At 57.7% G+C, this 21414-nt stretch overlaps 2 protein-coding genes across 13 annotated transcripts in view; both read left to right on the top strand.

The window, feature by feature from the left end:
- TCF3 (transcription factor 3) overlaps positions 1-14669 on the top strand; it is a 39399-nt gene extending 24730 nt beyond the window's left edge. For 3 of the 12 annotated variants that reach the window (XM_033133696.1, XM_033133694.1, XM_033133695.1), the window contains exons 7-20: positions 876-1005; positions 1932-1981; positions 3257-3359; positions 3435-3601; positions 3708-3837; positions 4227-4285; positions 4393-4471; positions 5300-5373; positions 5788-5949; positions 6024-6147; positions 9632-9767; positions 9914-10149; positions 12574-12719; positions 12966-14669. In XM_033133696.1, coding sequence (XP_032989587.1) covers positions 876-1005; positions 1932-1981; positions 3257-3359; positions 3435-3601; positions 3708-3837; positions 4227-4285; positions 4393-4471; positions 5300-5373; positions 5788-5949; positions 6024-6147; positions 9632-9767; positions 9914-10149; positions 12574-12716 — 1593 coding nt within the window. In that variant the 3' untranslated portion in view covers positions 12717-12719; positions 12966-14669. Of the gene's footprint in view, positions 1-875; positions 1006-1931; positions 1982-3256; positions 3360-3434; positions 3602-3707; positions 3838-4226; positions 4286-4392; positions 4472-5299; positions 5374-5787; positions 5950-6023; positions 6148-9631; positions 9768-9913; positions 10150-12079; positions 12307-12573; positions 12720-12965 lie in introns of those variants that run through there. The other 9 variants (XM_033133699.1, XM_033133698.1, XM_033133697.1 and 6 more) reach the window with 9 other exon arrangements.
- A 4759-nt stretch (positions 14670-19428) lies between these two features.
- Positions 19429-21414, top strand: LOC117037575 (cytochrome b-c1 complex subunit 10). The gene is made up of 3 exons (XM_033133706.1): positions 19429-19585; positions 20782-20923; positions 21263-21414. The coding sequence occupies exons 1-2, from the start codon at positions 19536-19538 to the stop codon at positions 20897-20899; spliced, it is 168 nt and encodes a 55-aa protein (XP_032989597.1). The 5' UTR covers positions 19429-19535; the 3' UTR covers positions 20900-20923; positions 21263-21414.

The raw sequence follows: 21414 nt of genomic DNA on the forward strand, positions 1-21414 counted from the left end.
TAGGACCAGGCCAGGCTGGGGTGGCCAGGAGTGGACGGGGCGGGGGAGAGGCAGGGGAAGCCACGGCCCCATGGCCCTCCAACATTGGGGCCAACTTGTACAGGTGGAGGGGCTCAGAGAGACATCTGCATACCCCTGAGTGCAGAGAAAGAAACTGAGGCCAGCCCCGCCCCACACGCCCCTAGCCCAGGTGAAACTCTCACCCATGCCTGCTCCAGCTGTGAGGCCTACAGGGAAACTGACCAGGCACCGTGGTCCCATGTGGCCTCCTGTCCTGCTCACCCCTTGGGCATCCTCCCCCACCCACGCCCGAGGGTTTTATTCCTGTCCCCACCACCATCTGCCGATTCTCAGGTGCAGCTAGACCTTGTCTCAGGTGGTGTCGCCTCTGCATATGTAGCCTGTTGAGCACCGACTGGGTACCAGGCCCTGTGCCAAGGCAGAGCTCACCTGGCCTCCGTCAGTCTCCACCACACCCCCTGAGCCGACATACCTGTTTTACTGATGGAAAGGGTCAGGTGTAGAGCGGCGACTCCCATGAGGCCTTGAACCCCCGTCACTTATGCTCCTTAAGGAAGAAAGCCCCTTTCAAACTAATTATGCAAAATTAAACCATCTGCTTTAACAAAACAAAGACACCCACAAACCGAAACAGTGAGATTTCACTGCCTCCCAGATGCACATGTTTGCACGTTCTGCATCCCTTTAGGCTTGCTGGCAACGGTTTTTCTCATGAGAGTAACACTGCTGTGTATGGTTCATGGGTGACGTGTCAGGAGAGAAACGTCCTGAGCAGGGGTCACTGTCACCTCTTAGCTGGGCTGGGACTGGGCACCAGGCCAGCCCCTGGTGATGACCTCCCTTCCCGTCCCCAGGCTGGGTTCCTGTCCGGTGATTTGGCCCTCAGCAGCCCTGGGCCACTGTCCCCCTCTGGCGTCAAGGGCGGGTCCCAGTATTACTCCTACCCTGGCCATGCTCGGCGGAGAGCCGCAGACAGCAGCCTGGGTGAGTGGGGCAGCCTGCGGGGCTCAAGGGTGGGGAGAGGGAGGGCCCCCCTGTGTGCCTCCCAGGTCCTGGCTGGACTGGGAGCTTAGGCAGTGGGGGTATGGGTAGTGAGCCAGGAAAGCAGCAGTCAACTCTGGTCATTCATAGAGGTTCTGTCCTCTCAAATCCACAAACACTCAGTCCCTGCTTCTGGGGAAGCACACGGGTGGGTTCGTAGGTTCTTGCCAGCCTCTGGTCATGACCGATCCACACGTCACCTCGTGTCAGGTTGTTCCTGTCTGAACACCTTATTTCATCGTGATTCATTGACACGGAACTCACCAGTGGTGCTATAACTGGGGCCTGAATGTAGCTGGTCTGGCACATCAAATCACAGTATTTGTACTCAGGGCCACGAGCCAGCTCTACGGCACCATGTGTGGGGGCCGTTTTAAACAGCAAAGCCACCCACAAAAAGCACGAAAATCAGGGCTCTCAATAGACTGACAGAAGGACCCTGGTCTGTAGCGGAATTGGAACTTGTTCCTCCTCAGTGTGCACGTGTGCAGGCTCTCGGGGTTCCACTCTGTACTGCAAGTATGATTTGAGGGGACCAGTTTTCAGCAGATTTGCAAGTCAGGGACCTGTGAATAAGGGGATGGACTGTGGGAGTTGGGGTGGGGGTGGCAGGGGGTGCTTTGGAGCAGGGACCCAGCTCAAGTATCCGCTGATTGCCCACTTCCAGACTCCGCTGCAGATCCCCCCATGATTCTGGCACTTTGTCAGACCCTTGCACATGGACCTGAGCCCTTGTTTAAGTAATTTTATTAAAAGGGAAGCTCAAGGGCCTCCTCTCCAAGGTGTAGGGCAGGCATGTCCCTGGGCCCTGAAGGGCCCCTGGGTGTCCCTTGCTGTGTGGGGTGGCTCACTCCTCTTGCTCCTAACAGATACGCAGCCCAAGAAGGTCCGGAAGGTGCCGCCAGGTCTCCCGTCCTTGGTGAGTCATGAGATCAAGTGGGGACCCCACAGACCACATGTCCCTCGTGCTCTGCAAGCTCAGGGTTCATTCCCCTCCCTGCTGGAGGCCACACAGCACGTCAGTGGGGGCACTGGGCTACGTGTGCTGCTGCCACTGGGAACACATGTGGGTCCATGTGGCTTCCTAAGTGTGGGCAGGCCCCTTCTGGGTTCTGGGTCGCAGCCCCACTAGACTGGCCAGTTAGCCGGAATCCTGCTCGAGGCCTCACTCTGCTCGCCTCTGAGGGAGCTGAGGAGGTTCTTCCTGGGGTCTAGCCTTGATCGTCCCTCCTGTGTTAAGAGAAGGTTGTGTCCTGTGGCATCTTAGAAAGGGTATGAGTAGGGGTCCTGGGAGTGGGAGTAGACAGGGGCACCCTGGGGCTAGTTTAGAGGGTCTCTACCCTCACCCAGTCCACCCAGGTTCGAGCCACCTTCTGTCCCTACCCCAGCAGATGGTGCCGGGCCATCTGCAATTTAATCATGGGGAAAAAAGGCAATTTGCCTGTTGCCTCCACTTGGTTCCTATGCAGCCTCCGGGAGTCCCTGGGCCCACGGCTCAGGCAGATTCCCCTACAAGCTGGCCCAGACCACTCCAGGACGCCACCCAAACTCAGGGTTAGCAACAGAGATTGACATTCCGTAGCCATGAGGTGCAGTCAGGCTCAGGCTGTCTTAAGACTTGACTCTTGATGTCATTGTCTTCCCATTTTCCTCACCTGACCCCCCCCCACCCCACTTCCCTGGAGATGAGAGCTCCCCTAGGCCCACCTCCTCCCACCAGTCCCACCAGCACTGTGTTCCAGTGCTGGGGCAGACATTACTAGTTGATCCCAGCACTTTTATCCTGTGTTCTGCCTCAGTTCCAGGCAGTGCCAGCCGATCAGAGTTGGCACTGATCCTGGAAGCCCTTTGCTGTCTCTCTGCTCTGGGGCAGTCTGGGTGGAATGTCAGTCCAGGGCCCTGCCTCTGAGGCCCCTGGGTCTTATGTGATCAGGGCTGAGGCCAAGGGAGGTTCCAGCTCTAGGGAACAAGGAAGAAGGAAGGGCTGGGGGCATTGCAACTGGGCTTTGTTTTGATGGATCAATAGGAGTTTGCAGGGTTAAGGAGGGAAAAGGAGTTTGCTGGGTGGGCACACCTGTGGGCAGGAGAGAAGTGGGTGGTGGGGTAAGCTGCTATGCAGGTGGAGGGCAGTACTGGGGCTGGGGGATATGTTAGTCCTGTTCCTCCTCGACCGCATCCACCTACCTGCCCACAGGTGTACCCACCCAGCTCAAGTGATGATTACAGCAGGGACACCACTCCCTATCCATCTGCCAAGACCCCCATCAGCGCCTACCCATCCACCTTCTACATGGCGGGTAGGTACATGGGGGCTTGCCTGGGATGGCTGGCAATCCCTCTGTCCTCTCACCTCACTGTGCCTCTCTCTGCAGATGGCAGCCTGCACCCCTCAGCAGAACTCTGGAGTCCTCCGGGGCAAGCGGGCTTTGGGCCCATGCTGGGTGGGGGCTCGTCCCCTCTGCCCCTCCCGCCAGGCAGCGGTAGCACTGTGGGCAGCGGCAGTGGTGGCTTTGGTGGCCTTCACCAGCACGAGCGCATGGTAGGCCCCTCAGGGTGGTGTGGGGCTGTGCATGTGGGTAGCCCCGGTGTGATCCCCTCTGACTCCATCTGACCCCCGTTTGCTCTCTGACCCTGTCCCACCACAGGGCTACCCACTGCACAGCTCAGAAGTGAATGGTGGGCTCCCGGCCGTGTCCACCTTCTCAGGCCCCACAGGCGCCTATGGCAGTGTTGCCAGCCACACGCCCCCTGTCAGCGGGGCCGACAACCTCATGGGTATGGCCTCCGACCCCACCCCGGACGCAGCACTGGTTATTAGCACCCTCCCTCTCAGGGGCCCACCATCCACGTCAGCTCAGACCCCTCAGCTTCATCATGGATGGGAAAATGGCTCTTTGAGGAGTGGGCTTCCCCACTTTACATCTGGGGAAAGTGAGGCTAAGAGGGAATGGCTCGCTCCTGGTCCCGTGGCCTCTGTGGAGGCAGGTGGTGAGATGTCAGGCAGAAACCAGACCAAAATCGGGCTGCCCAGTGCTGGGCTGGGGCATCCGTGCCAGGCAGCTGGGCATAGAGGGGACCTCCCCGTCAGTCCGGGCATCCAAGTTGAGCCAGGTGCTGGGGGCACTGCATTCCCGAGGTTGGCTCTCACCTCTCTCCATCCACAGGCTCCCGAGGGACCACGGCTGGCAGCTCTGGGGACGCCCTCGGGAAGGCACTGGCCTCGGTGAGGCTCGGGGCCTGGTGGGTGGCAGGGACAACTGGGCCAGTGACCAAGAGAGGCCAGCACCTGAGTGGCTGCCTGGTGGCCCTATATCCTCATTCCCATTGCAGATCTACTCACCGGATCATTCAAGCAATAACTTCTCATCCAGCCCCTCGACCCCCGTGGGTTCCCCCCAGGGCCTGGCAGGTCTGTGTGGGGTGCTGAGGGGGAGGGGGCTGTGTCTGGTGCCCCCAGCTTAGGGTGGGCAGGGAGGGGTCAGGCTGCATCATGGGTTGGGGAGCTGGACAGACCACCCGCCTTGGAGTTCGTGTTTCTGTGGGCATGCAGGAAGGCTTCCTGGAGGAGGTGGACTCTAAGCCGGGATTTTTAGGTCACAGCACGGGCAAAAGCCAGAGGCAGAACCCAGCAGTTCGCACTGTGTGAGCATGAGGGGCAGGTGGGACCCAACAGAGCCAGAGCAGTGGGCCTGAGACTCCTGCCCAGACTCCAGAACATGCAGGTGTTTGTGTTTGAACACCCCACAGATAAAAGGCACCAACTGTATGCCCCGTGCCAGCTCTCCCAAGGGGTCCAGGTCCTCTTGTCCCCTGCAAGAAGGCACCTGGGGATCAGCCAAGGGCGAGGAGGAATGAGAGCAGAGGTTTCTGGAAGGCCTCTGTGGTGCCCCCAAGGCTAATAACCACTTCCCCTCTATGCTCCAGCCATCAGTGTGGCAGGACTGGGAGGGGCCAGCCTCTAGGGCACCTACTGTGTGCCTCTAAGCCAGCCACCTTCCCTGTGGTGGAGGAAGGGCTGTGGATTCTGCAGATGGGGAAACTGAGGCTGGGAGATGTGAATCTACCCAGACCTGGTCAGGCTCAGGGGTAGAACAGTTCTGCAGATGTGGGCACCCCTGTGTGGCCAGCCCAGATACCACAGGCCGCTCTGCAGCTTCCCACCCTGGCCTTCCAAATTACTCCCTCTCCAGGTCAGGCTGCACCAAGTCCCCCCATTCATGTCTCCTACCCTTTCCAGGGACGTCGCAGTGGCCCCGAGCAGGAGCCCCCGGTGCCTTATCGCCCAGCTATGATGGGGGTCTTCACAGCCTGGTGAGCTTCCTGTGTGGCTGGGGAGGATGCGCCCTGGTGCGAGCACCCTGGGGTGGGGGGGTGGAGGCTTGTGTGACAGACACAGGGTGCGTGTGGGCAGGCACAGGGATGCCCATTCCTGGGGCAGGGGAGGCAGCCATGGGACGACTCGGCATGTCTGCTGTGGCCATGTTTCACGTGACTTTGAAACTGAGCTGCGTAAGAGTCATTAGGTCTCGTGTGACCAGCAGAACTTGGAATAGGACAGATGCCTCATTGACAAGAATGAACTTTGTAGTTAATTTGCCAGGAGTAAGATCCAGCACTATTCCGTGTCTCTGTGGCCAGTGCCGGCACATGTTTCAAGCCAGGCCACATGGGACTGGGCAGGGTCCAGTGGCACAGGCCCCTCACCCTGTCCCCCCATGCCCGCAGCAGAACAAGATGGAGGACCACCTGGACGAGGCCATCCACGTGCTCCGCAGCCACGCTGTGGGCACTGCGGGTGATGTGCACGGGCTGCTGCCTGGCCACGGGACGTTGGCCTCGGGCTTCACCGGCCCCATCATGCCACTGGGAGGGCGGCATGCCGGCCTGGTGAGTGCTGGGGGAGGGGCTGGGAGGGTGGTAGGAACCAGGCCGGCCCTGACGAGCCCACTCCCCGTCCCTAGGTTGGAGGCAGCCACTCGGAAGATGGCCTCTCAGGCAGTGGCAGCCTCCTGCACAACCACGTGGCCCTCCCTGGCCAGCCCAGTGCCCTCCCCGACCTCTCTCGGCCGCCCGACTCCTACAGTGGTAAGTCCCAGTGTCGTGCCTGGGCAAGGCGGCTGGCACCGCAGCGTCACCTGTGCCCTGCTTCCCTCTGTGGGGCGCAGTTACTGGGTCACTCCCCCTCTGGAAAACGGGGATGACAGAGGGCTTGTGATGGACTGAGAACGACCAAGCTGAGCGAGCGTTTGCTCTCTGCTGGACTGGGGCTGTGACTGTCCCACTTCCGTTTCCAGGTGAGGAAATAGGCACAGGCACAGCAGGAACTGGGGAAGCCCTACCAGACAGGTGCACAGGATCCCAGCAGGGGTGAGCTGGGCAGCTGTGGTCACTGACAGAGGCACCTGGAGTCCCAGAGAGGCTGGCGAGGTCACTGGTCAGCTCCTTCCGGAAGGGAGACAGGACCCAGCAGTCTCTGGCTGCTCATTGGGGCAAGTGGTGCTGTGGCCTTCGGGGCCCTGCCTTTATATTCACTAGTCCAGCACTCGAGTGAATTGGGCTCATGCCCAGTGTGTACCTGGGGCTTCTCTAGGCTCTGGGGAATAAAATGGAATCCCAACAGAGATTGGCCACCCTGGGGGTAAGGGATGGACAGCTACGAAGGAGAAGATGGGGAGGGGAAGGGCTGTAGGGGCGTTGTAGTTTCAAAGATAGTGGGGGTGGCAAGCTTGTGACATGTAAGCAGAGCCAGGTGTGAGGAAGGGGGAGCCCCTGCAAAGGCCCTGGGGCAGGTCTGTGCCTGGTGTGGCTGGTGCAGAGGGAACAAAGGGCAGAGAGGGAGGAGGTGAGGGCAGGGAGGGGAAGGCGCAGGTCGGGCAGGGCCTTGTGGGCCACGGGGAGCACTTGGACTTTTACCCAGAGAGAGATGGGAGTCTGGAGGGCTGTGGGCAGAGGAGGGACAGAACCTGACTGGGCTGTTCACAGGCGCCCCCTGCTGGCTTTGGGGAGGACAAGCTGTGCAGGGTGAGGACCACACTGACCTGTGCTCACAGGCGCCGTCTGGTGGCTGCTGCGGGGAGGACACAGGGCAGGCAGATGCAGGACTTGAGCTTGTTTGCAGATTCTAGCAGGGGCATTCTGCTACTCACATACCCTTGACTAAAAAATGCCCCTCTCCTCTATCAGGGAAGGTCCTCCTCTTCGACTAAGCGCGCAGCTTCGGGAGGGACGCATACAAAGCAGTGAGGGAGGAAGGGGACACCAGCCAGGTCAACCAAAGCAACCTGGCTGTCCTTGGGGTGACAGATGTTGCGGCCAGATCGGCCTCACATTCAGGGAGATGCAGTAACTTGACTCGGGTGCTCACAGAAGCCCTCTGGTGGCTGCTGTGGGAAGGACAGACTAGGGGAGGACAAGGGCGGCAGCCAGGGACCTTGCACAGGGTACTGCTCCGGGCGTGGCATGGTGGGTGGGTGCCAGCTATTCTGAAGGCAGAGCCCACAGAAGTTGCAGTCGTGGAGGACGTGATGGGATTCAGATCCGGCGTCCAGGCTGACAGGCCCAGGTGTCGCTGCATGTGGTAGAGTTCAGAGCTGGGCACCTGGACGGGTGGTAGGTGGTGTGGGCAGAGCAGAGCCGAGGCCTAAGCGTCAGGCCGGAAACGGGTGTGCGGCGCGGGAAGTGGAAGAGGGTGGACTGTGTCCGACGCAGATGTGAGAACCCAGGCTAGACTGAGGTGGGGTCAGAGCGACCGGGGCCGAGTGGCGTCAGTACAGTACTGGGGCATTATCATCCAGGGAGCAGGAGCAGAGTGGGTGAAGTCTAGAGGATTTATTTCAAGACTGAGGAGGTGACAGCACATTTGAAGGTGCTGGGGCCAGCAAGGGGAGGCCCTTAGTGAGCAGGACATCTGTCCGCCTGGCGGGAGATCTTCACAGAGCGGGAGGCAGGAATGTGGCAGGGCTCATGGCAGGGCTCACAAGCATCTACCCAGGATTGGGGTCCTAGGTCTCCTCATGGCCAGTCCCAGGGTCAGTTAACGCCGATCCTGCTACAGCAGGAGGGATCGAGGCCCAGAGCGGGCTCCCCACCAGGCTGTGGCCGAGTCTGGCCTCCACCCCGAACCTTCCACCTTGTGAAAAATACACCACACACATCGCAGTAATGTGTTGATATGTGAGGAGACTGCGTAACTGCCGAGTCCCCTGGGAACCTACCATGCAACCCAAATTAGAGCAGGCGCGCTCATGCCTGCCTGGGGACCCTCCCTGTCCTGCCCCACACATACCCCAAAATCCAGCCAGGCTTAGGAAAAAGTCAATACTTCCATTTTTCTTCCTTTTATTACTCCACACCCAGAATCTCACCTGAGGGACACCAGGTGGTATCTGGGGACGTCTGTGGTTGTCACACTGAGGGTGCTCCTGGCATTGAAGGGGTGGGGGCGGGGAATGCTGCTCAACACCCCGCACTGCTCAGGATGGCCCCCCACAGAGTGACCCGGCCCTGATGTCAGTGGTGCTGTTGCGGGACCCTGAGCTCTTATCCACAGCTTCTTCCCTTCCCCTCCTTTCTCTGCAATTCACCTGTTGATGAACCTGGGCTGTTTCCCGGTCAGCCTTCGTCGACTGCATCTCCTATGTAGTTGAAGCCATGTGTTTTTTCCCCATGGGTTTGGGGTCCTACCCATGTTCCTCTTCACCTGTTCGCTTGCTCACGTTGGGTGTGACGCCTGCTGTGCTGCCAGTGGCTGGGGATGGTCCCAGGCCCAACCTGGGGCTTTAGGTCACTTCCTTCTCTGCTTTTGTTGGATGCTTTCCAGAACATTCTGAAACATGTCTCCTGGGATACATACACGAAAGTTTCTCAGGGGTGGTTCCAAGTTGTGGAATTTCTGGGTGAGCACGTGTCTTTTCCAGATAACGCCCAGTTGTTTCCCTAAGTAGTTGTACAGACCTGCCGTGCTCCATACAACACTGAAGACGGTCAGACTTCTCGATTCAGCCAACTCAGTGGCTGTGACGTGTAGCTTGTTGGTCCTTATTCGCACTTCTTGATGTGATGACGCAGATTTCCACATGGCCACATCCATGTCAGCGTCTGAAATGCCCGCTCCATGCTGCCTCTGTTCCCGTTGAACCATCTGTCCTTTTCTAGTTGATTTGTCGGAGTTCTTGACAAATTGTGGTGATCTACCCTCTGCTGGTTTATATGTGATGGATAACTTCTGTCTTGTGGCCTTCTTCCTATTTTCTTGGTAGTATTCTGGGGATCTGAAATTCACAATTAGGATATAGTCAAGTTTATCGATTTCCGTATTTCCTTTTGGGAACAGCCGTGTTAGTGTTTTCTGAAACAGTTCCCTGCCCCGCGGCCTCACTGGGGACCCGCGCGCTTGCTCTTGAAGGTTTCTGGAATTGATGCCTGTGTGCTGTGTGGTGGGTGCTTTGTCCTCCTTTGCAAACGGAGGCCTGGCTGTCCCAGAAGAGCTCACCGCCCCGCACCAGAGGGTGGCGGGATGTGTCCAGTGGCCCTGGGGGTGGCCGAATCCTAACCCCCTTGCCTGTTGCAGGGCTCGGGCGCTCTGGCGCTGCCTCAGGCGCCAGCGAGATCAAGCGGGAGGAGAAGGAGGACGAGGAGAACGCGTCGGTGGCCGATAACTCGGAGGAGGAGAAGAAGGAGCTGAAACCCCCCCGGACCCGGACCAGGTGCCAGCCCCTCCTCGGTCCCTCCCCTCCCGTCAGGACGCACGCACACGCACGCACATGCACAGGGCGCCCACCACGCGAGGCACCCGGCGGGCCCCACGCCCGTCCCCCGCCTCACTGTCTCCCTCTGGCCCCCGGCCCCGTAGCCCGGACGAGGACGAGGACGACCTTCTCCCCCCAGAGCAGAAGGCTGAGCGGGAGAAGGAGCGCCGGGTGGCCAATAACGCACGGGAGCGGCTGCGGGTCCGAGACATCAATGAGGCTTTTAAGGAGCTGGGGCGCATGTGCCAGCTGCACCTCAACAGTGAGAAGCCCCAGACCAAACTGCTCATCCTGCACCAGGCCGTGTCGGTCATCCTGAACCTGGAGCAGCAGGTGCGAGGTCAGTGGGGGCCGCCGCTGCCCGCGCTCTCTCCTTCCCCTCCTGGAGCCCGCCTTCCCTGCAGTGACTGTCCCCCTGCAGTGACCATCCCCCTGTCCTGCCCTGTTCTCCCCGTCACCGCCTCCCCATAATGACAGCCCTCACTCACAATGACCGCCCCTCCCTGCAGTGACCTTCCCCTCACAGTGATTCCCAGTGACTGTCTCCCCTGAGCCAGCAGCCCTCTCTGCCTGGCCTGCCCCAGTGTCCCCTCTGGAATGGGAGGATGGAACTCTGGATCCCTAGTCCTGCAGACCTGGGCACTTTGGCTCAGAACTGCGTCCCAGACCCCAAGGACCCCTGCTCATCCCGGCCCTTCCTTCTCAGGAAGTCCAGAGCCCGGCCAGCAGGGGCCAGTGTTTCCTGGGTCCCAGAGATTGTCACTGTCACTCTGAGTGAACACCTTTTGGGACCCATCTGCTGGTGGGGTTCACCCCCATTTCCCAGGGTTGGTGAGGATCCAGAAAGTCCCCCATGTGACCCCCTAGCTGCTTCCTTACCGCCTCCCCTACTGTGCGCCCGGTAACCCTCTCTCTCCTGCAGCGCTGTTGCTTGTATTGGAGCTGGGGCTCTGGCCCACCCTGCGCTGTCCCCTCAGCTCTGAGGTTTCTGCATCTGCACTCGGTGTGGGCGTCACGCCGTGCCCCTGCGTCCGCCTCTCTGCTCTCTGCCTCTCGCGCTCTCACCCCACCCGGCCTATCTGTCCCCGCTTCCACCGGCAGCCCCTCCTCACCTCGCACTTGCTGCCCAAGCACTGGATGGCAGGCAGCGACCTCAGGCCTTTCCTCTCCCAAAGCTCCCGGTGGGGACTTGAGGGAAGAAAGGGGACCGAGGAGCACCAGCCTCTGGGCCTGGCTGTCAGTTTGGTCTGTGCGCTTGTCCTGGGCTCCGGGGCCGGCAGGCAGGGCAAGGGCAGCAGCCGCCGCAGCACAGGAGCAGGACAGGGCGCTGGGCGTCTGGGTTCCTGCATCTCGGGCACACGCCATGTGCCAGGCCTTCACCCATGTTTATCACCGCAGCCAAATGTGGCAGGCATCCTGACTGCCATTAACCCCCTTCCTACCAATAAAGAAACAGGCAAAGAGTGAGGTCATTTCTAGAGCCATACGGTCATGCAGCTGTTAGGGCCTGGGCTGGGTATGGAGCAGGCCGGCAGGTGTCTGGGCGAGGGGCTCACCGCTCTGCCCAATACACGTGGGTACTCCGTAAATTGGAGCCACCGCTGGAGCCCCAAGTCCGTAGATCGGAAGCCCCAAGCCCAGAGTCGAGGCCTGTGGGCAGAGCTCACGATGGCCAGTCCAGGCCCAAATGTCAGGGCAGCCCAGCTCTGGGGCTCTTGGAGGGTGTGAGCTGGCTGGCTGGCTCCCTGGGGGACTGGACGTCCTGGGCCACTGCTCAGTACAAGGGCTCTCACCAGGCCTTTGCAGGCCTACTGAACCAGTCTCGTCAGCCCTTCCAGCCTAGCTGGTCAAGCCAGCCCTCCGCCACTCAGCAGGCGGCTGCTCGGAACGGGAAAGGTCATTATCCCCAGAGGGGCGCCAGGCCTCCCCTCCCTTCCTGGCCAGCCCGAGGGCGCGTGGGATGGGCAAGGCACAAAGGATAGATAAAAGCAATCATCTTGGGGAAGCTCCAGCCTTGGTCATGTCCCTCAGATATGACTACACACACAGCCTCACCTGGAACCAGTCACATACAGGCACACTGCGTCCGGTCTCTGCTCCAGGAGCACATTTCAGGGCGTGAGCACACACTAGGCACACGCACCTTCACTGTGGTGCCTGCCCCACACAGCCAACAGGCTCCCTCTACACCCTGGCCCTGCCCGCCCGCCCTCCTGCCCACCGCGCCGTCCCCGCACCTAACTAACGGGGGCCCCGGTGCTGTGACCCAGCAGTACGGAGGAGGTGCTGTCCCTGGAGGAGAAAGACCTGAGGGATCGGGAGAGGCGGATGGCCAATAACGCGCGGGAGCGGGTGCGCGTGCGGGACATTAACGAGGCCTTCCGGGAGCTGGGGCGCATGTGCCAGCTGCACCTCAAGTCGGACAAGGCGCAGACCAAGCTGCTCATCCTGCAGCAGGCCGTGCAGGTCATCCTGGGCCTGGAGCAGCAGGTGCGAGGTAGGCGCCCGGCCGCCCCGCCCCCACCCCGCGTGCGTGCGCGCGCCGCTTCACAGGAGATGTGCCCCGGAACGCTCAGCCTGTTCTCTGTGACCCCCAGCCCTGCACAGTCTAATCAGGGAAGGGGGCAAGTCGAGAAGTGGAGGTGGCCACACGCTTGGGGGCCCTTGCCTCTCCTGGCATTCTTTGACATGCTCCCAGCCCTGCCACCTCATGTTCTCATTCTCCAGGGGACCCTCTCCCACAGTGCTCTCCCCCTCCTCACAGAGCGTAACCTGAACCCCAAAGCGGCCTGCTTGAAACGACGTGAAGAGGAGAAGGTGTCAGGCGTGGTCGGAGACCCCCAGATGGTACTTTCAGCTGCCCACCAGGGCCTGAGCGATGCCCACAACCCTGCTGGCCACATGTGAAAGGTACGCTGCTGTGGAACAAGTGACCTGACCTTAGTCTCACCTGGGACGGTCATACCAGGTGCTGGGTCCAGCTTCAGTGTTGGCCCGACAGTGTCCACCTCACAGACGGCTGTGGCCAGTGTTGAGCCAACACTGACCTAAGGAGGCTCTGTGTGATGGGGGCTCTGGAGGTGACACTGGGTACGGGAGCATCCTAGGGACCCTGCTGTCCCCTCACCAGTCTCACGCCCTCACCCCCACCCCCAGGTCTCAGCTGCCCCCATGCTCTGTGACACCAGATGGATCCTGAAACTGCATCTTAGCCTTGCCACTCAAGACCTGGCCCGAAGTTGCTTTTTGTTTTTTGTTTTTTTTTTTTTGTAAAAATCAGAAAGCAAGAAACGTTACACTGTCAGGAAAAAAAAATGCCTTAAGTATAAAACGTGGAGGAATTGAAACATATCACCTGCTGGAGAGAGACGCTGTGCAAAACTGGCTTGTTCAGAAGCCACCAGCAACTTGTGCCTATGCCTAATATTTTTTTTAAGGAAAATAAAGAGAATGCTAGTTATGAGATTTTTTTTTTAACGTAGAAGAAAATTAGCAAGGAAAAAATGCCTTTGGTGTTTTTTTTTGTGGTGTTTTTTTTTTTTAGCTTTTTTGCATATGTTTTGTAAGCAACAAATGTTTTTGTATAAAAGTTTCATGTCTCTTGCTATTTCTGCTGCTGTTTCTAGAAGTGACTGTTGCATTTCATGAGCAACCAGATTATTAAAAGTTGTATTAATGAGGCCCAATGTAAAGCCGAGGTGCCTCTGGGTAGCCCAGCTGCTGAACAGGGATGGTGCATCTAGTTTGGTGTAAAGTGGTGGGTGGGCCTCTCCCCACCCCATCCTCCCTGCCTCCAGATGGAGGACACCCGGCTTCTCAGGGCAGGGCATCTGCAGGGAGGTGCCACCCTTCCAGGTGAAATGCCAAGGGTCCTCCTCCAGAAACAGCCTGGTCCCCGAGGTACCTTCCCATGGCCTGCTGGTCCCCACAGCCCTCCCAGGGACCCCACAAGCTGCTCACCCTGGAGCCCACAGATCTCTCCAAGATGGGGGGTTTTGTTGGAACTTAACGTTCCCAGGCACGAGGACCACACTACTGGAGTCCGGTCCCAAGGTGTCTCCTCTGACCTGGGAACCCAAGCCCCTTCTCTGCACCCTGGCAAAGGGGTTGCGGCTTGAGGCCTGCACAGAAAACTGCCCCCCCCCACCAAGTGGCCGTCCTGCTGTGGACGGGTCAGAGGTGGGTGTGGACAGAACAGGGAGAAGGTGCAGGGTCCCTGTGCCCAGAAAAGGCCCCAGCCTGTGCACCTTCCCAAATGACTGCCCAGCTGCAAAACCAACAGTGGGCCCCATGTCCCAGGCCTCCCCAAGTCCCCGCTCTGGTCACACGTGTCAGCAGGGGCATCAGTTGGTCCCTGGCTACACGTGAATGTCCCAGGTTTATACTGAATGTCCCTGGTCACCCTACATGTCACCCAGGTGCAGGGTCATTCATGCTGGGGTCTTGGTTTCTTCCCTTATCACCCCCTGTGTCCCCCACAGAAGCCTTAAGGACCCCCAGGCTGGCTGTGTTCACCAGCAGCACCCCCCCACCAGCTCAGGCATCCCCTCCAAAGACCCCCCTCAACCCTGTTCCCAGAACACCCGGGGGCCTCCTGATCCCACATGACTGGAATTCCCCAAGGCTGGGGAGCGGGGTGCCCCAGAGCTGGCACCAGGGACATCTGAGACTCTGAGCTCATCAGGATGGCAAGAAGCCATTGGCTTACAGGGGCTACCTGGTGACTCCCTTGGTCTGTTGGGTCTCGTGTCTCTTTTGAGGCACTTGCCTCAGTTTCCCTTACTCTGCTTCTGGTTTTGCGCGTCGGTCCAGATGGGCAGGGTCCAAGGATCTGAGGCCCCCCCCCCCCCGCAAGGCCCACAGACTTTGGAACTGTGTGTTATATACTGAATTTAAATTACAGATATATAAAAGAAAGATGAACCCAGCACATAAGAAGTAGCACTGGGGAGGAGGGGAAGAACCAGAGTTATTTGCGGGGGGAGGGGGTTGTGCTGAATGCCTCAAGATAATTGGTTTTCAAAACTTTTTTTTAAGAAAAATTTTATACAGGTGTCCACATGGCTGGCTAAAGTCTGGAATTTTTACACAATGCCCTTTCAAAAGTAGGTTGGAGACCTGTTCTGTACTTAACAGCACTGTAGCAATAAATGTGACATTTTATGCCAATGTTCAGTTGTGCCCCGGATCTCTCGGTGGCTGTGTGCTTATGAAGGGGAGGGGGCCTGAACTCGTGTACATGGGGGCAGCTTGTTGAGTGGCCTGAGCGCATCCTGTAAAGGTGGCACTGGGGATGCAGGGCTTCTTGGGGGTGTGAGTACCCTGGGGTGGCCACACTCTTGAGGGAGGCATAAATCCACAGGGATAGATTCTCACATATTCTGCAGCTCAGAAATCCAAGATCATGGTACCACAGGGCCCTGCTCCCTCCCAAGGAGCAGAGTCCTTCCTGTCTCTTCCAGCTTTTGGGGACTCCTGTGTCCCTTGGGCTAGTGGCCACATCAACCTATCTCTGCCTCTGTCTTCACGTGGCTTTTCTCTCACCAAGTGTCTGTCCTAATAGCCCCCTCTATATAGACACCTGTCACTGCATCAGGGCCACCCTACTCTAGTATGACCTCATCTCACTGACATCTGCAAAGACCCTCTTTCGAAATAAGATCCCGTTCACAGGCACCAGTGGTCAGGATTTCAACATGTCTTTTTGGGGGCACACAAATCAGCCACAACAGGAGTCTGACCGGGAAAGGAGCCCACAGTGAATCCTTCTAGAAACAAAGACGTGCATGAGGCGGGATCCTGCACTTGTATTGGGTTCCTGGTGATTTGGGACCGGGAGTGGCGCACGCAGAAAAGCCGTTTCCCAAGATGCTGCCTGTTGATTTTTAAAAGGAACTGATACACAAAAACCCACTAAGTTGTGCACATTAAATGGGTGAATGGCACGGTAGGTGAGTTACAGCTCAAAGGTATGTAAAGGTGCCAAAATCCTCATCAAGTGAGGCGTCACACCTCTCCCAGCAACAGTTGGCTCCTCGGAAATTTCTAGGAGAGATTGCTTGGCTCAGCTCAGAAATGTGGTGGGCAGGGGACGGGGCATGGTGATAATGTGTACAGTTCACTGGGTGCCTGTCACAGGCCTTTGACCAGGCCCCAGGGCACCCTGCGGGCTCTCTCGAGGCTACACAGCCAGAGACTGATGAGAACCCTCAGAGCCTGGCCTCCCAGAGCAGTCCTGTCACCCATGAGCCAAGAAGGGAAGGGACATGCCAGACTAAGGTGGGCTCACCCCCTCCCCTCCACGGTGGGCATTCTCAGCCCATGCTATGCTGCAGTGGGTGGTGATGGCCCCAAGAGAGATGCCACATCCGCCCCTGGAACCCGTGGATGGGACCTTACAGGCCAACTGCAGAGACACTGCAGGCTGGGTCCCAGACCACCGCAGTAAAGCAAACCATAACCTTTTTGCTGCTGAGGGTCTGGCCTGCAACTTGTAAAAACTGCGTCATCTGTGAAACCCAGTAAAGTGAGGTCTGCCTGCATCTGGAACTAGGTCTTTGCAGATGTAATCAAGGGAAGGCTCTGAGGTGAGGTCATCCTACATTATCCAGGTGGGCCCCAAATCAATGACAAGTGTCCTTTGGGGAGACACAGACATAGGGAGGAGGCCATGTGAAGGCGGAGGCAGACCCGGGTGCTGCCGGGTGCTGTGGCCAGAAGCCCAGTAACACTGGAGCCCCCAGCAGCTGGGAGAGGCAGGAAGGATTCTCCCCTGGGGCCTCAGGAGGGAGCGCTACCCTGCCACACGGGGATCTCAGACTCTCCCCAGAACTGGGAGAGCATTGATTTCTGTTGTTTTAAGCTGGCCAGCATGTAGAACCTCTGCAAAATGAATAGCATGTGCCCTTTTAAAACATCGAAATGCAACAGGACTCGCACACGTGGCTGGTGGGAATGTGAGCGGATGCAATGCTTTACAAAAGTGGCGGTACCTATGAAGTTAGTGTAATGTCCTACGCCAGTTATGCCGCAATTAAGAGAAAGTTTGGCGGTTTCTCCAACAGTTAAACAGATGCCTCCCTATGAGCTGGCCCTCCAAATCCCGGCACCCACCCAAGAAAAACGAAGACACACGTCCACACAACGACTGGTCACGATGGCTCATCGCGGCTCCATTTGTAATAGAAAAAAACCTGGAAGCAACCGGAATGTCCTCTGACACATGACTAAACACACAGGTCCACACACTACATGGAATGCGACTGCACCAGAAGGAACAAACCACTGGCACGCAATGGCTGGGTGCCTCCCAGGGTAGTTACATTCTGGGGAGAAGCCAGACGCCAAAGGTTCCCTTTACAGAAAAGTCTAGAAAACACAGACTAACTGACAATAGACTAACTGACACAGACTAACTGACAATAGAGGGCAGATGAGTGGTGGTTAGGGCTGGGAGGGGTGGGGGAAGTGTGCCGTCATCTCAGTGGTGGTACTGGTTTCACGGGCATGCACCTGTCCGAATGCCAAGTTGTATGTTTTAAATACGTGTATTTTTGTATGTCAAATATACCTCACTGAAGTTGTAGAAGTTTAAAAAGCATTCATGGACAGATGACTGACAACACAATGTGTGGCCCATCCACACAGGAGTGTTATTCAGCCGTGAAAAGGAGGGAGGCGCTGACACTCGCCACAACGTGGATGGACCCTGAACACACGGTGCTCCTGAGAGAAGCCGGACACACAAGGCCACACAGTGTGGGATTCCACTTACGGGAAATGTCCAGAACAGGCACATCCACAGACAGGAAGTGGGTTCATGATTGTCGGGCTGGGGGAGGGGGTGGGAGTGACTGCTGATGGGGACAGGGCTTCTTTTAGGAGAAATGAGAATGTTCTGGAACTACACTGAGCTCCTTGCAAATGCACTCAATGCCACTGCATTGTACATTTTAAAATGGCTTGCTGTCCACCTTCTCCTCTGGTCATAGAATCCTAGTTATTCCCTTTTGGGAATCCCCTCCTCCCCCAGTTTCAGCCCATGTCCTCATATGAGAGGGGCTGACTCTGCCGTTTCCACAGCAGGCTAACAAGGACCAGCCTTGGGACATGTTCTGTGATTACTGGGAAAGAAGTACCATCTTCCTATAAGGACTGGTGGAATGTCAACACAGTTTCCAGTTGATGCTGAACAGAGAGGGAGGGTGACACAGAAGAAAGAAGAGCTAATTGATGGAGAGCGATTTGTAATGATACTGCTAGACTCCTGGATCCAGCCATGCCTGAAGCTATCCAACATGCCATAAAACGTCCTTTTTATCGCTTATGCCGTTTTTTTTAATCACTTGAAACGAAGAGCACTCCGCCCTGTGAGATAAAGTACATTATGCAGAAATGAGTGGTGGAGGCAGGGCTTCAGGAACTGCTGGATCCAGGACCTGCAGCCCCAGGCCTCCATGCCCACCTCTGCTCTTCTTTTCAGGACGCTTTATTCTGTCTTTCTCCTCCTCTCTCATAATCTTTGTAACAGCCACTACGTCCCCCTTTTTAAGTTTCCATCAACGTCAGGCTTTTTCAGGACCTCTCTGATACTAAGCTCAAAAACTCCCGGATAACTGGAAAGACCAAGAAACCAGATCACAGTCACTACTGTGTTTCCCCGAAAATAAGACCTAGCCGGACAATTAGCTCTAATCCATCTTTTGGAGCAAAAATTAACGTAAGACCCGGTCTTATAGTAAAATAAGTAAAATATAGTAAAATATAGTAAATATAGTAAAATAAGACCGGGTCTTACGTTAATTTTTGCTCCAAAAGACGCATTAGAGCTGATTGTCCGGCTAGATCTTATTTTCGGGGAAACAAGGTACATACTATTGCTGGCTCCCACCCCCAGTTCGGGGCCAGGGGCAGATCAGAACCCACAGCCCCTGCGAGCTGAGTGTTGAAGGCGCTGGGAGCGGACCCCAGGGGGCCGGGCAGGGCCCGGCAGGCAGCCCACGGCGTCGGGAGCTTACCTCCTGACCTGCTGCATCGCTCCCGACGCTGGGCCGGAGCGAGCCTGGGCCGGCAGAAAGCCAGAAGCGGGTGGGCCTGTGCGGACGGCGCACCAGCTAACGGGAGACCTGGGTGTTCTCGGCACCGAGCCGGCCTCCTTCCGCAGCCGGGAGGAGAAATCACCGCGCTCTCAAACGAAAACGTGCCGAAAATGTCCGACAACAGACAATTCGCGAGGACCAAACAGGTTCGGGGAGTAACTGTCTTTTGGCCACAGCCTTGCTGACAGCGGGTCAATGACAGCTCCAATGCTCCAGAAGTGGGTTCAGATCGCAGTCTGCCCCTCTGTGCGACGCTGGGCTCGTCCCTTCTCCGTTTGGCTTCAGTTTCGTTAATTGTCAATGAAGTTCTGGCACGTAGTAAGTACACGAAGTCACCAGCCAAATTTCATGGGTCGTACTTTATTGCCAGAGGCCGCGCGTAACTGGGGGCCATTCTAACCACGGGGGCGGAGATACGTAGAACTGGAGCACACGGATCACTCCAGCCCACGTCTAACCTCACCTGAACCTCCCCGGAAGTAACTGTAGTGTCTTCCGCGTCCGCGCACGCAGAGGCCGCGGGTCCAGACGCGGGGTTGGCTGACCCGGGGCGGGGCCTCTGCGCGCGTGCGCAGTGCGTCCGGGCTGGGCGGAACCAGGGTCACCCTGAGCCACAGACGGCGCCGCGATGCTGAGCAGGTTCCTGGGCCCGCGCTACCGCGAACTGGCCAAGAACTGGTGAGGACGCAGCCCCCGCCCTTCCCGGTCCGCGCCGCCGCCGCACGGCCCCCATCAGTGCGCGCATCACTGCTCCTGGACCGGGGCCTGAATCGTGCCGGGCAACAAACGAAAGAACCAGGCGCAGAGAGGCGGAGCGGTCTGTCCCGGCACACGTATGTGGCGGGCTCTTGACCCCGTGGCCGAGCCGCTCTGAACCTGTTTCCCTGCCTCATACGAGACGCCCACCCTGTCCCCGCCCAGCACCTTCGGCTCAGCTCTTTGGGCCTGAAAACTGGTTCTGTATGTTCCTGGCTGTGCTTTTGACCTTGTGATCTTATTGGGGTGACCTCTGCAGGGGGTTGCCTGGTGTCCACAACGTGAGGCGCTAAGAGGGGCCTACACTTGACAGTCGTGTCCTCGAGCTCTGGCAAGGAAAGGGGTGGGAGATGCTTCTGGATAGTGGCTCTGGCCTTCAGGTAGACACTGTTGGTGGTGAATGACAGCTGAGGCAACCTGGCCGGGAAGGTGAAGGCCATCCCTGGTGTTAGGCGAGAACCACCAGGGCCCATGCAGTCTCTCAGGCTGTTGGCTCGGACTTCCCCTAGCTCAGCTGGTCCAGTCTCATCTGGGCTTGGTCAGAGCAGCGACACATTCATCCAGGCTTTCATTCAGTCAGGAAGCACTTACTGAAAACCCACTATGTGCTAGCATCTAGCACTGTTGGGTGCCAGAGACAATTAGCGATTAACAGAACCTTTGTGGCTGACGACGTTCTAGTCAGTGGACCAGAGAAAGTAAACAAATGAGATCTGTGGTATGAGACTGTGTGTCCTCAGGGGACTGACTCACCCTCTCTGTGCCTTGGTCTCATCAGTGATACACCCTGATACACCTGCCTCCTTCGGTGTAGGCTGTTGCAGGGATCAGCAAACCACTATAAATTGTGCGCACGGTGCCTGCCCACAAACAGTAGGTGTTGTTACGGTGGTTATAAGCATGGGTTGTTTTTTTTTAGCATCCGATTCCTCAAATAGAACCTTAGACAGATCCCAACATGAAGGCAGATGGGAGTGGTCACTTCAGGGTCTTCTGCATGTACCCACCCTGCAGGATGTGTCCACGTACTGGGCAGGGGCTCAGAATGGGGAGGGGTTCACATGTGCTGCCAGGAGGATGAGTTCCCAGCAGAGCCTGACCTCTGCTGTCCTTTGCAGGATTCCCACAGTGGGCATGTGGGGCACCGTGGGTACCATAGGGCTGGTGTGGGCCACCGACTGGCGGCTGATTCTGGACTGGGTGCCCTACATCAACGGCAAGTTTAAGGACAACTAAACCTACCCTCCTTGGACCTCTCTGGTAAGGCTCAGCAGCTGTTGGCGGTGAGCCCCATGATTCCCGCATGGCAGAGGGGTGAGCTTCCACAAGGTGGGTTCCCTGTGCTTTCAGGGCAGGGAGGCGCACCTGGACTATTCACCCTGGAGAATCCTGCCCGCCGGTGGAGCTCTTGGGTGGGCTCTCCAGGCATCTCCAGCCTATCAGCACAGAGGCCGGCCACGCGTCTCCTAGGTGGCATGGCTAGCTCTGGTTTTGGAACCTGGCTGCAGCGTCTGTGTCCCCCCTCACTGCTCAATGCCTCTTCTCCTGTAAGAACAGGAGCCGAGAGCCCTCTGCTCACTCTCCCTTGTCCCCATGCAGGTGGCTGGTGGCGATGTCTGCTGCGTCTAGAACAACGTGAGCCCTCAGCACAGACCTCAAGGAGGTCCACAGCGTGACTTAGGACTTTCTATAGTTTCCGAAAATAACTTTGATGTGAGTGTACACAGCATTAAACTTCACTTTGAAACCTG

This window comes from Rhinolophus ferrumequinum, chromosome 18 (assembly GCF_004115265.2).
Source record: "Rhinolophus ferrumequinum isolate MPI-CBG mRhiFer1 chromosome 18, mRhiFer1_v1.p, whole genome shotgun sequence".
Taxonomy (NCBI): Eukaryota; Metazoa; Chordata; class Mammalia; order Chiroptera; family Rhinolophidae; genus Rhinolophus; species Rhinolophus ferrumequinum.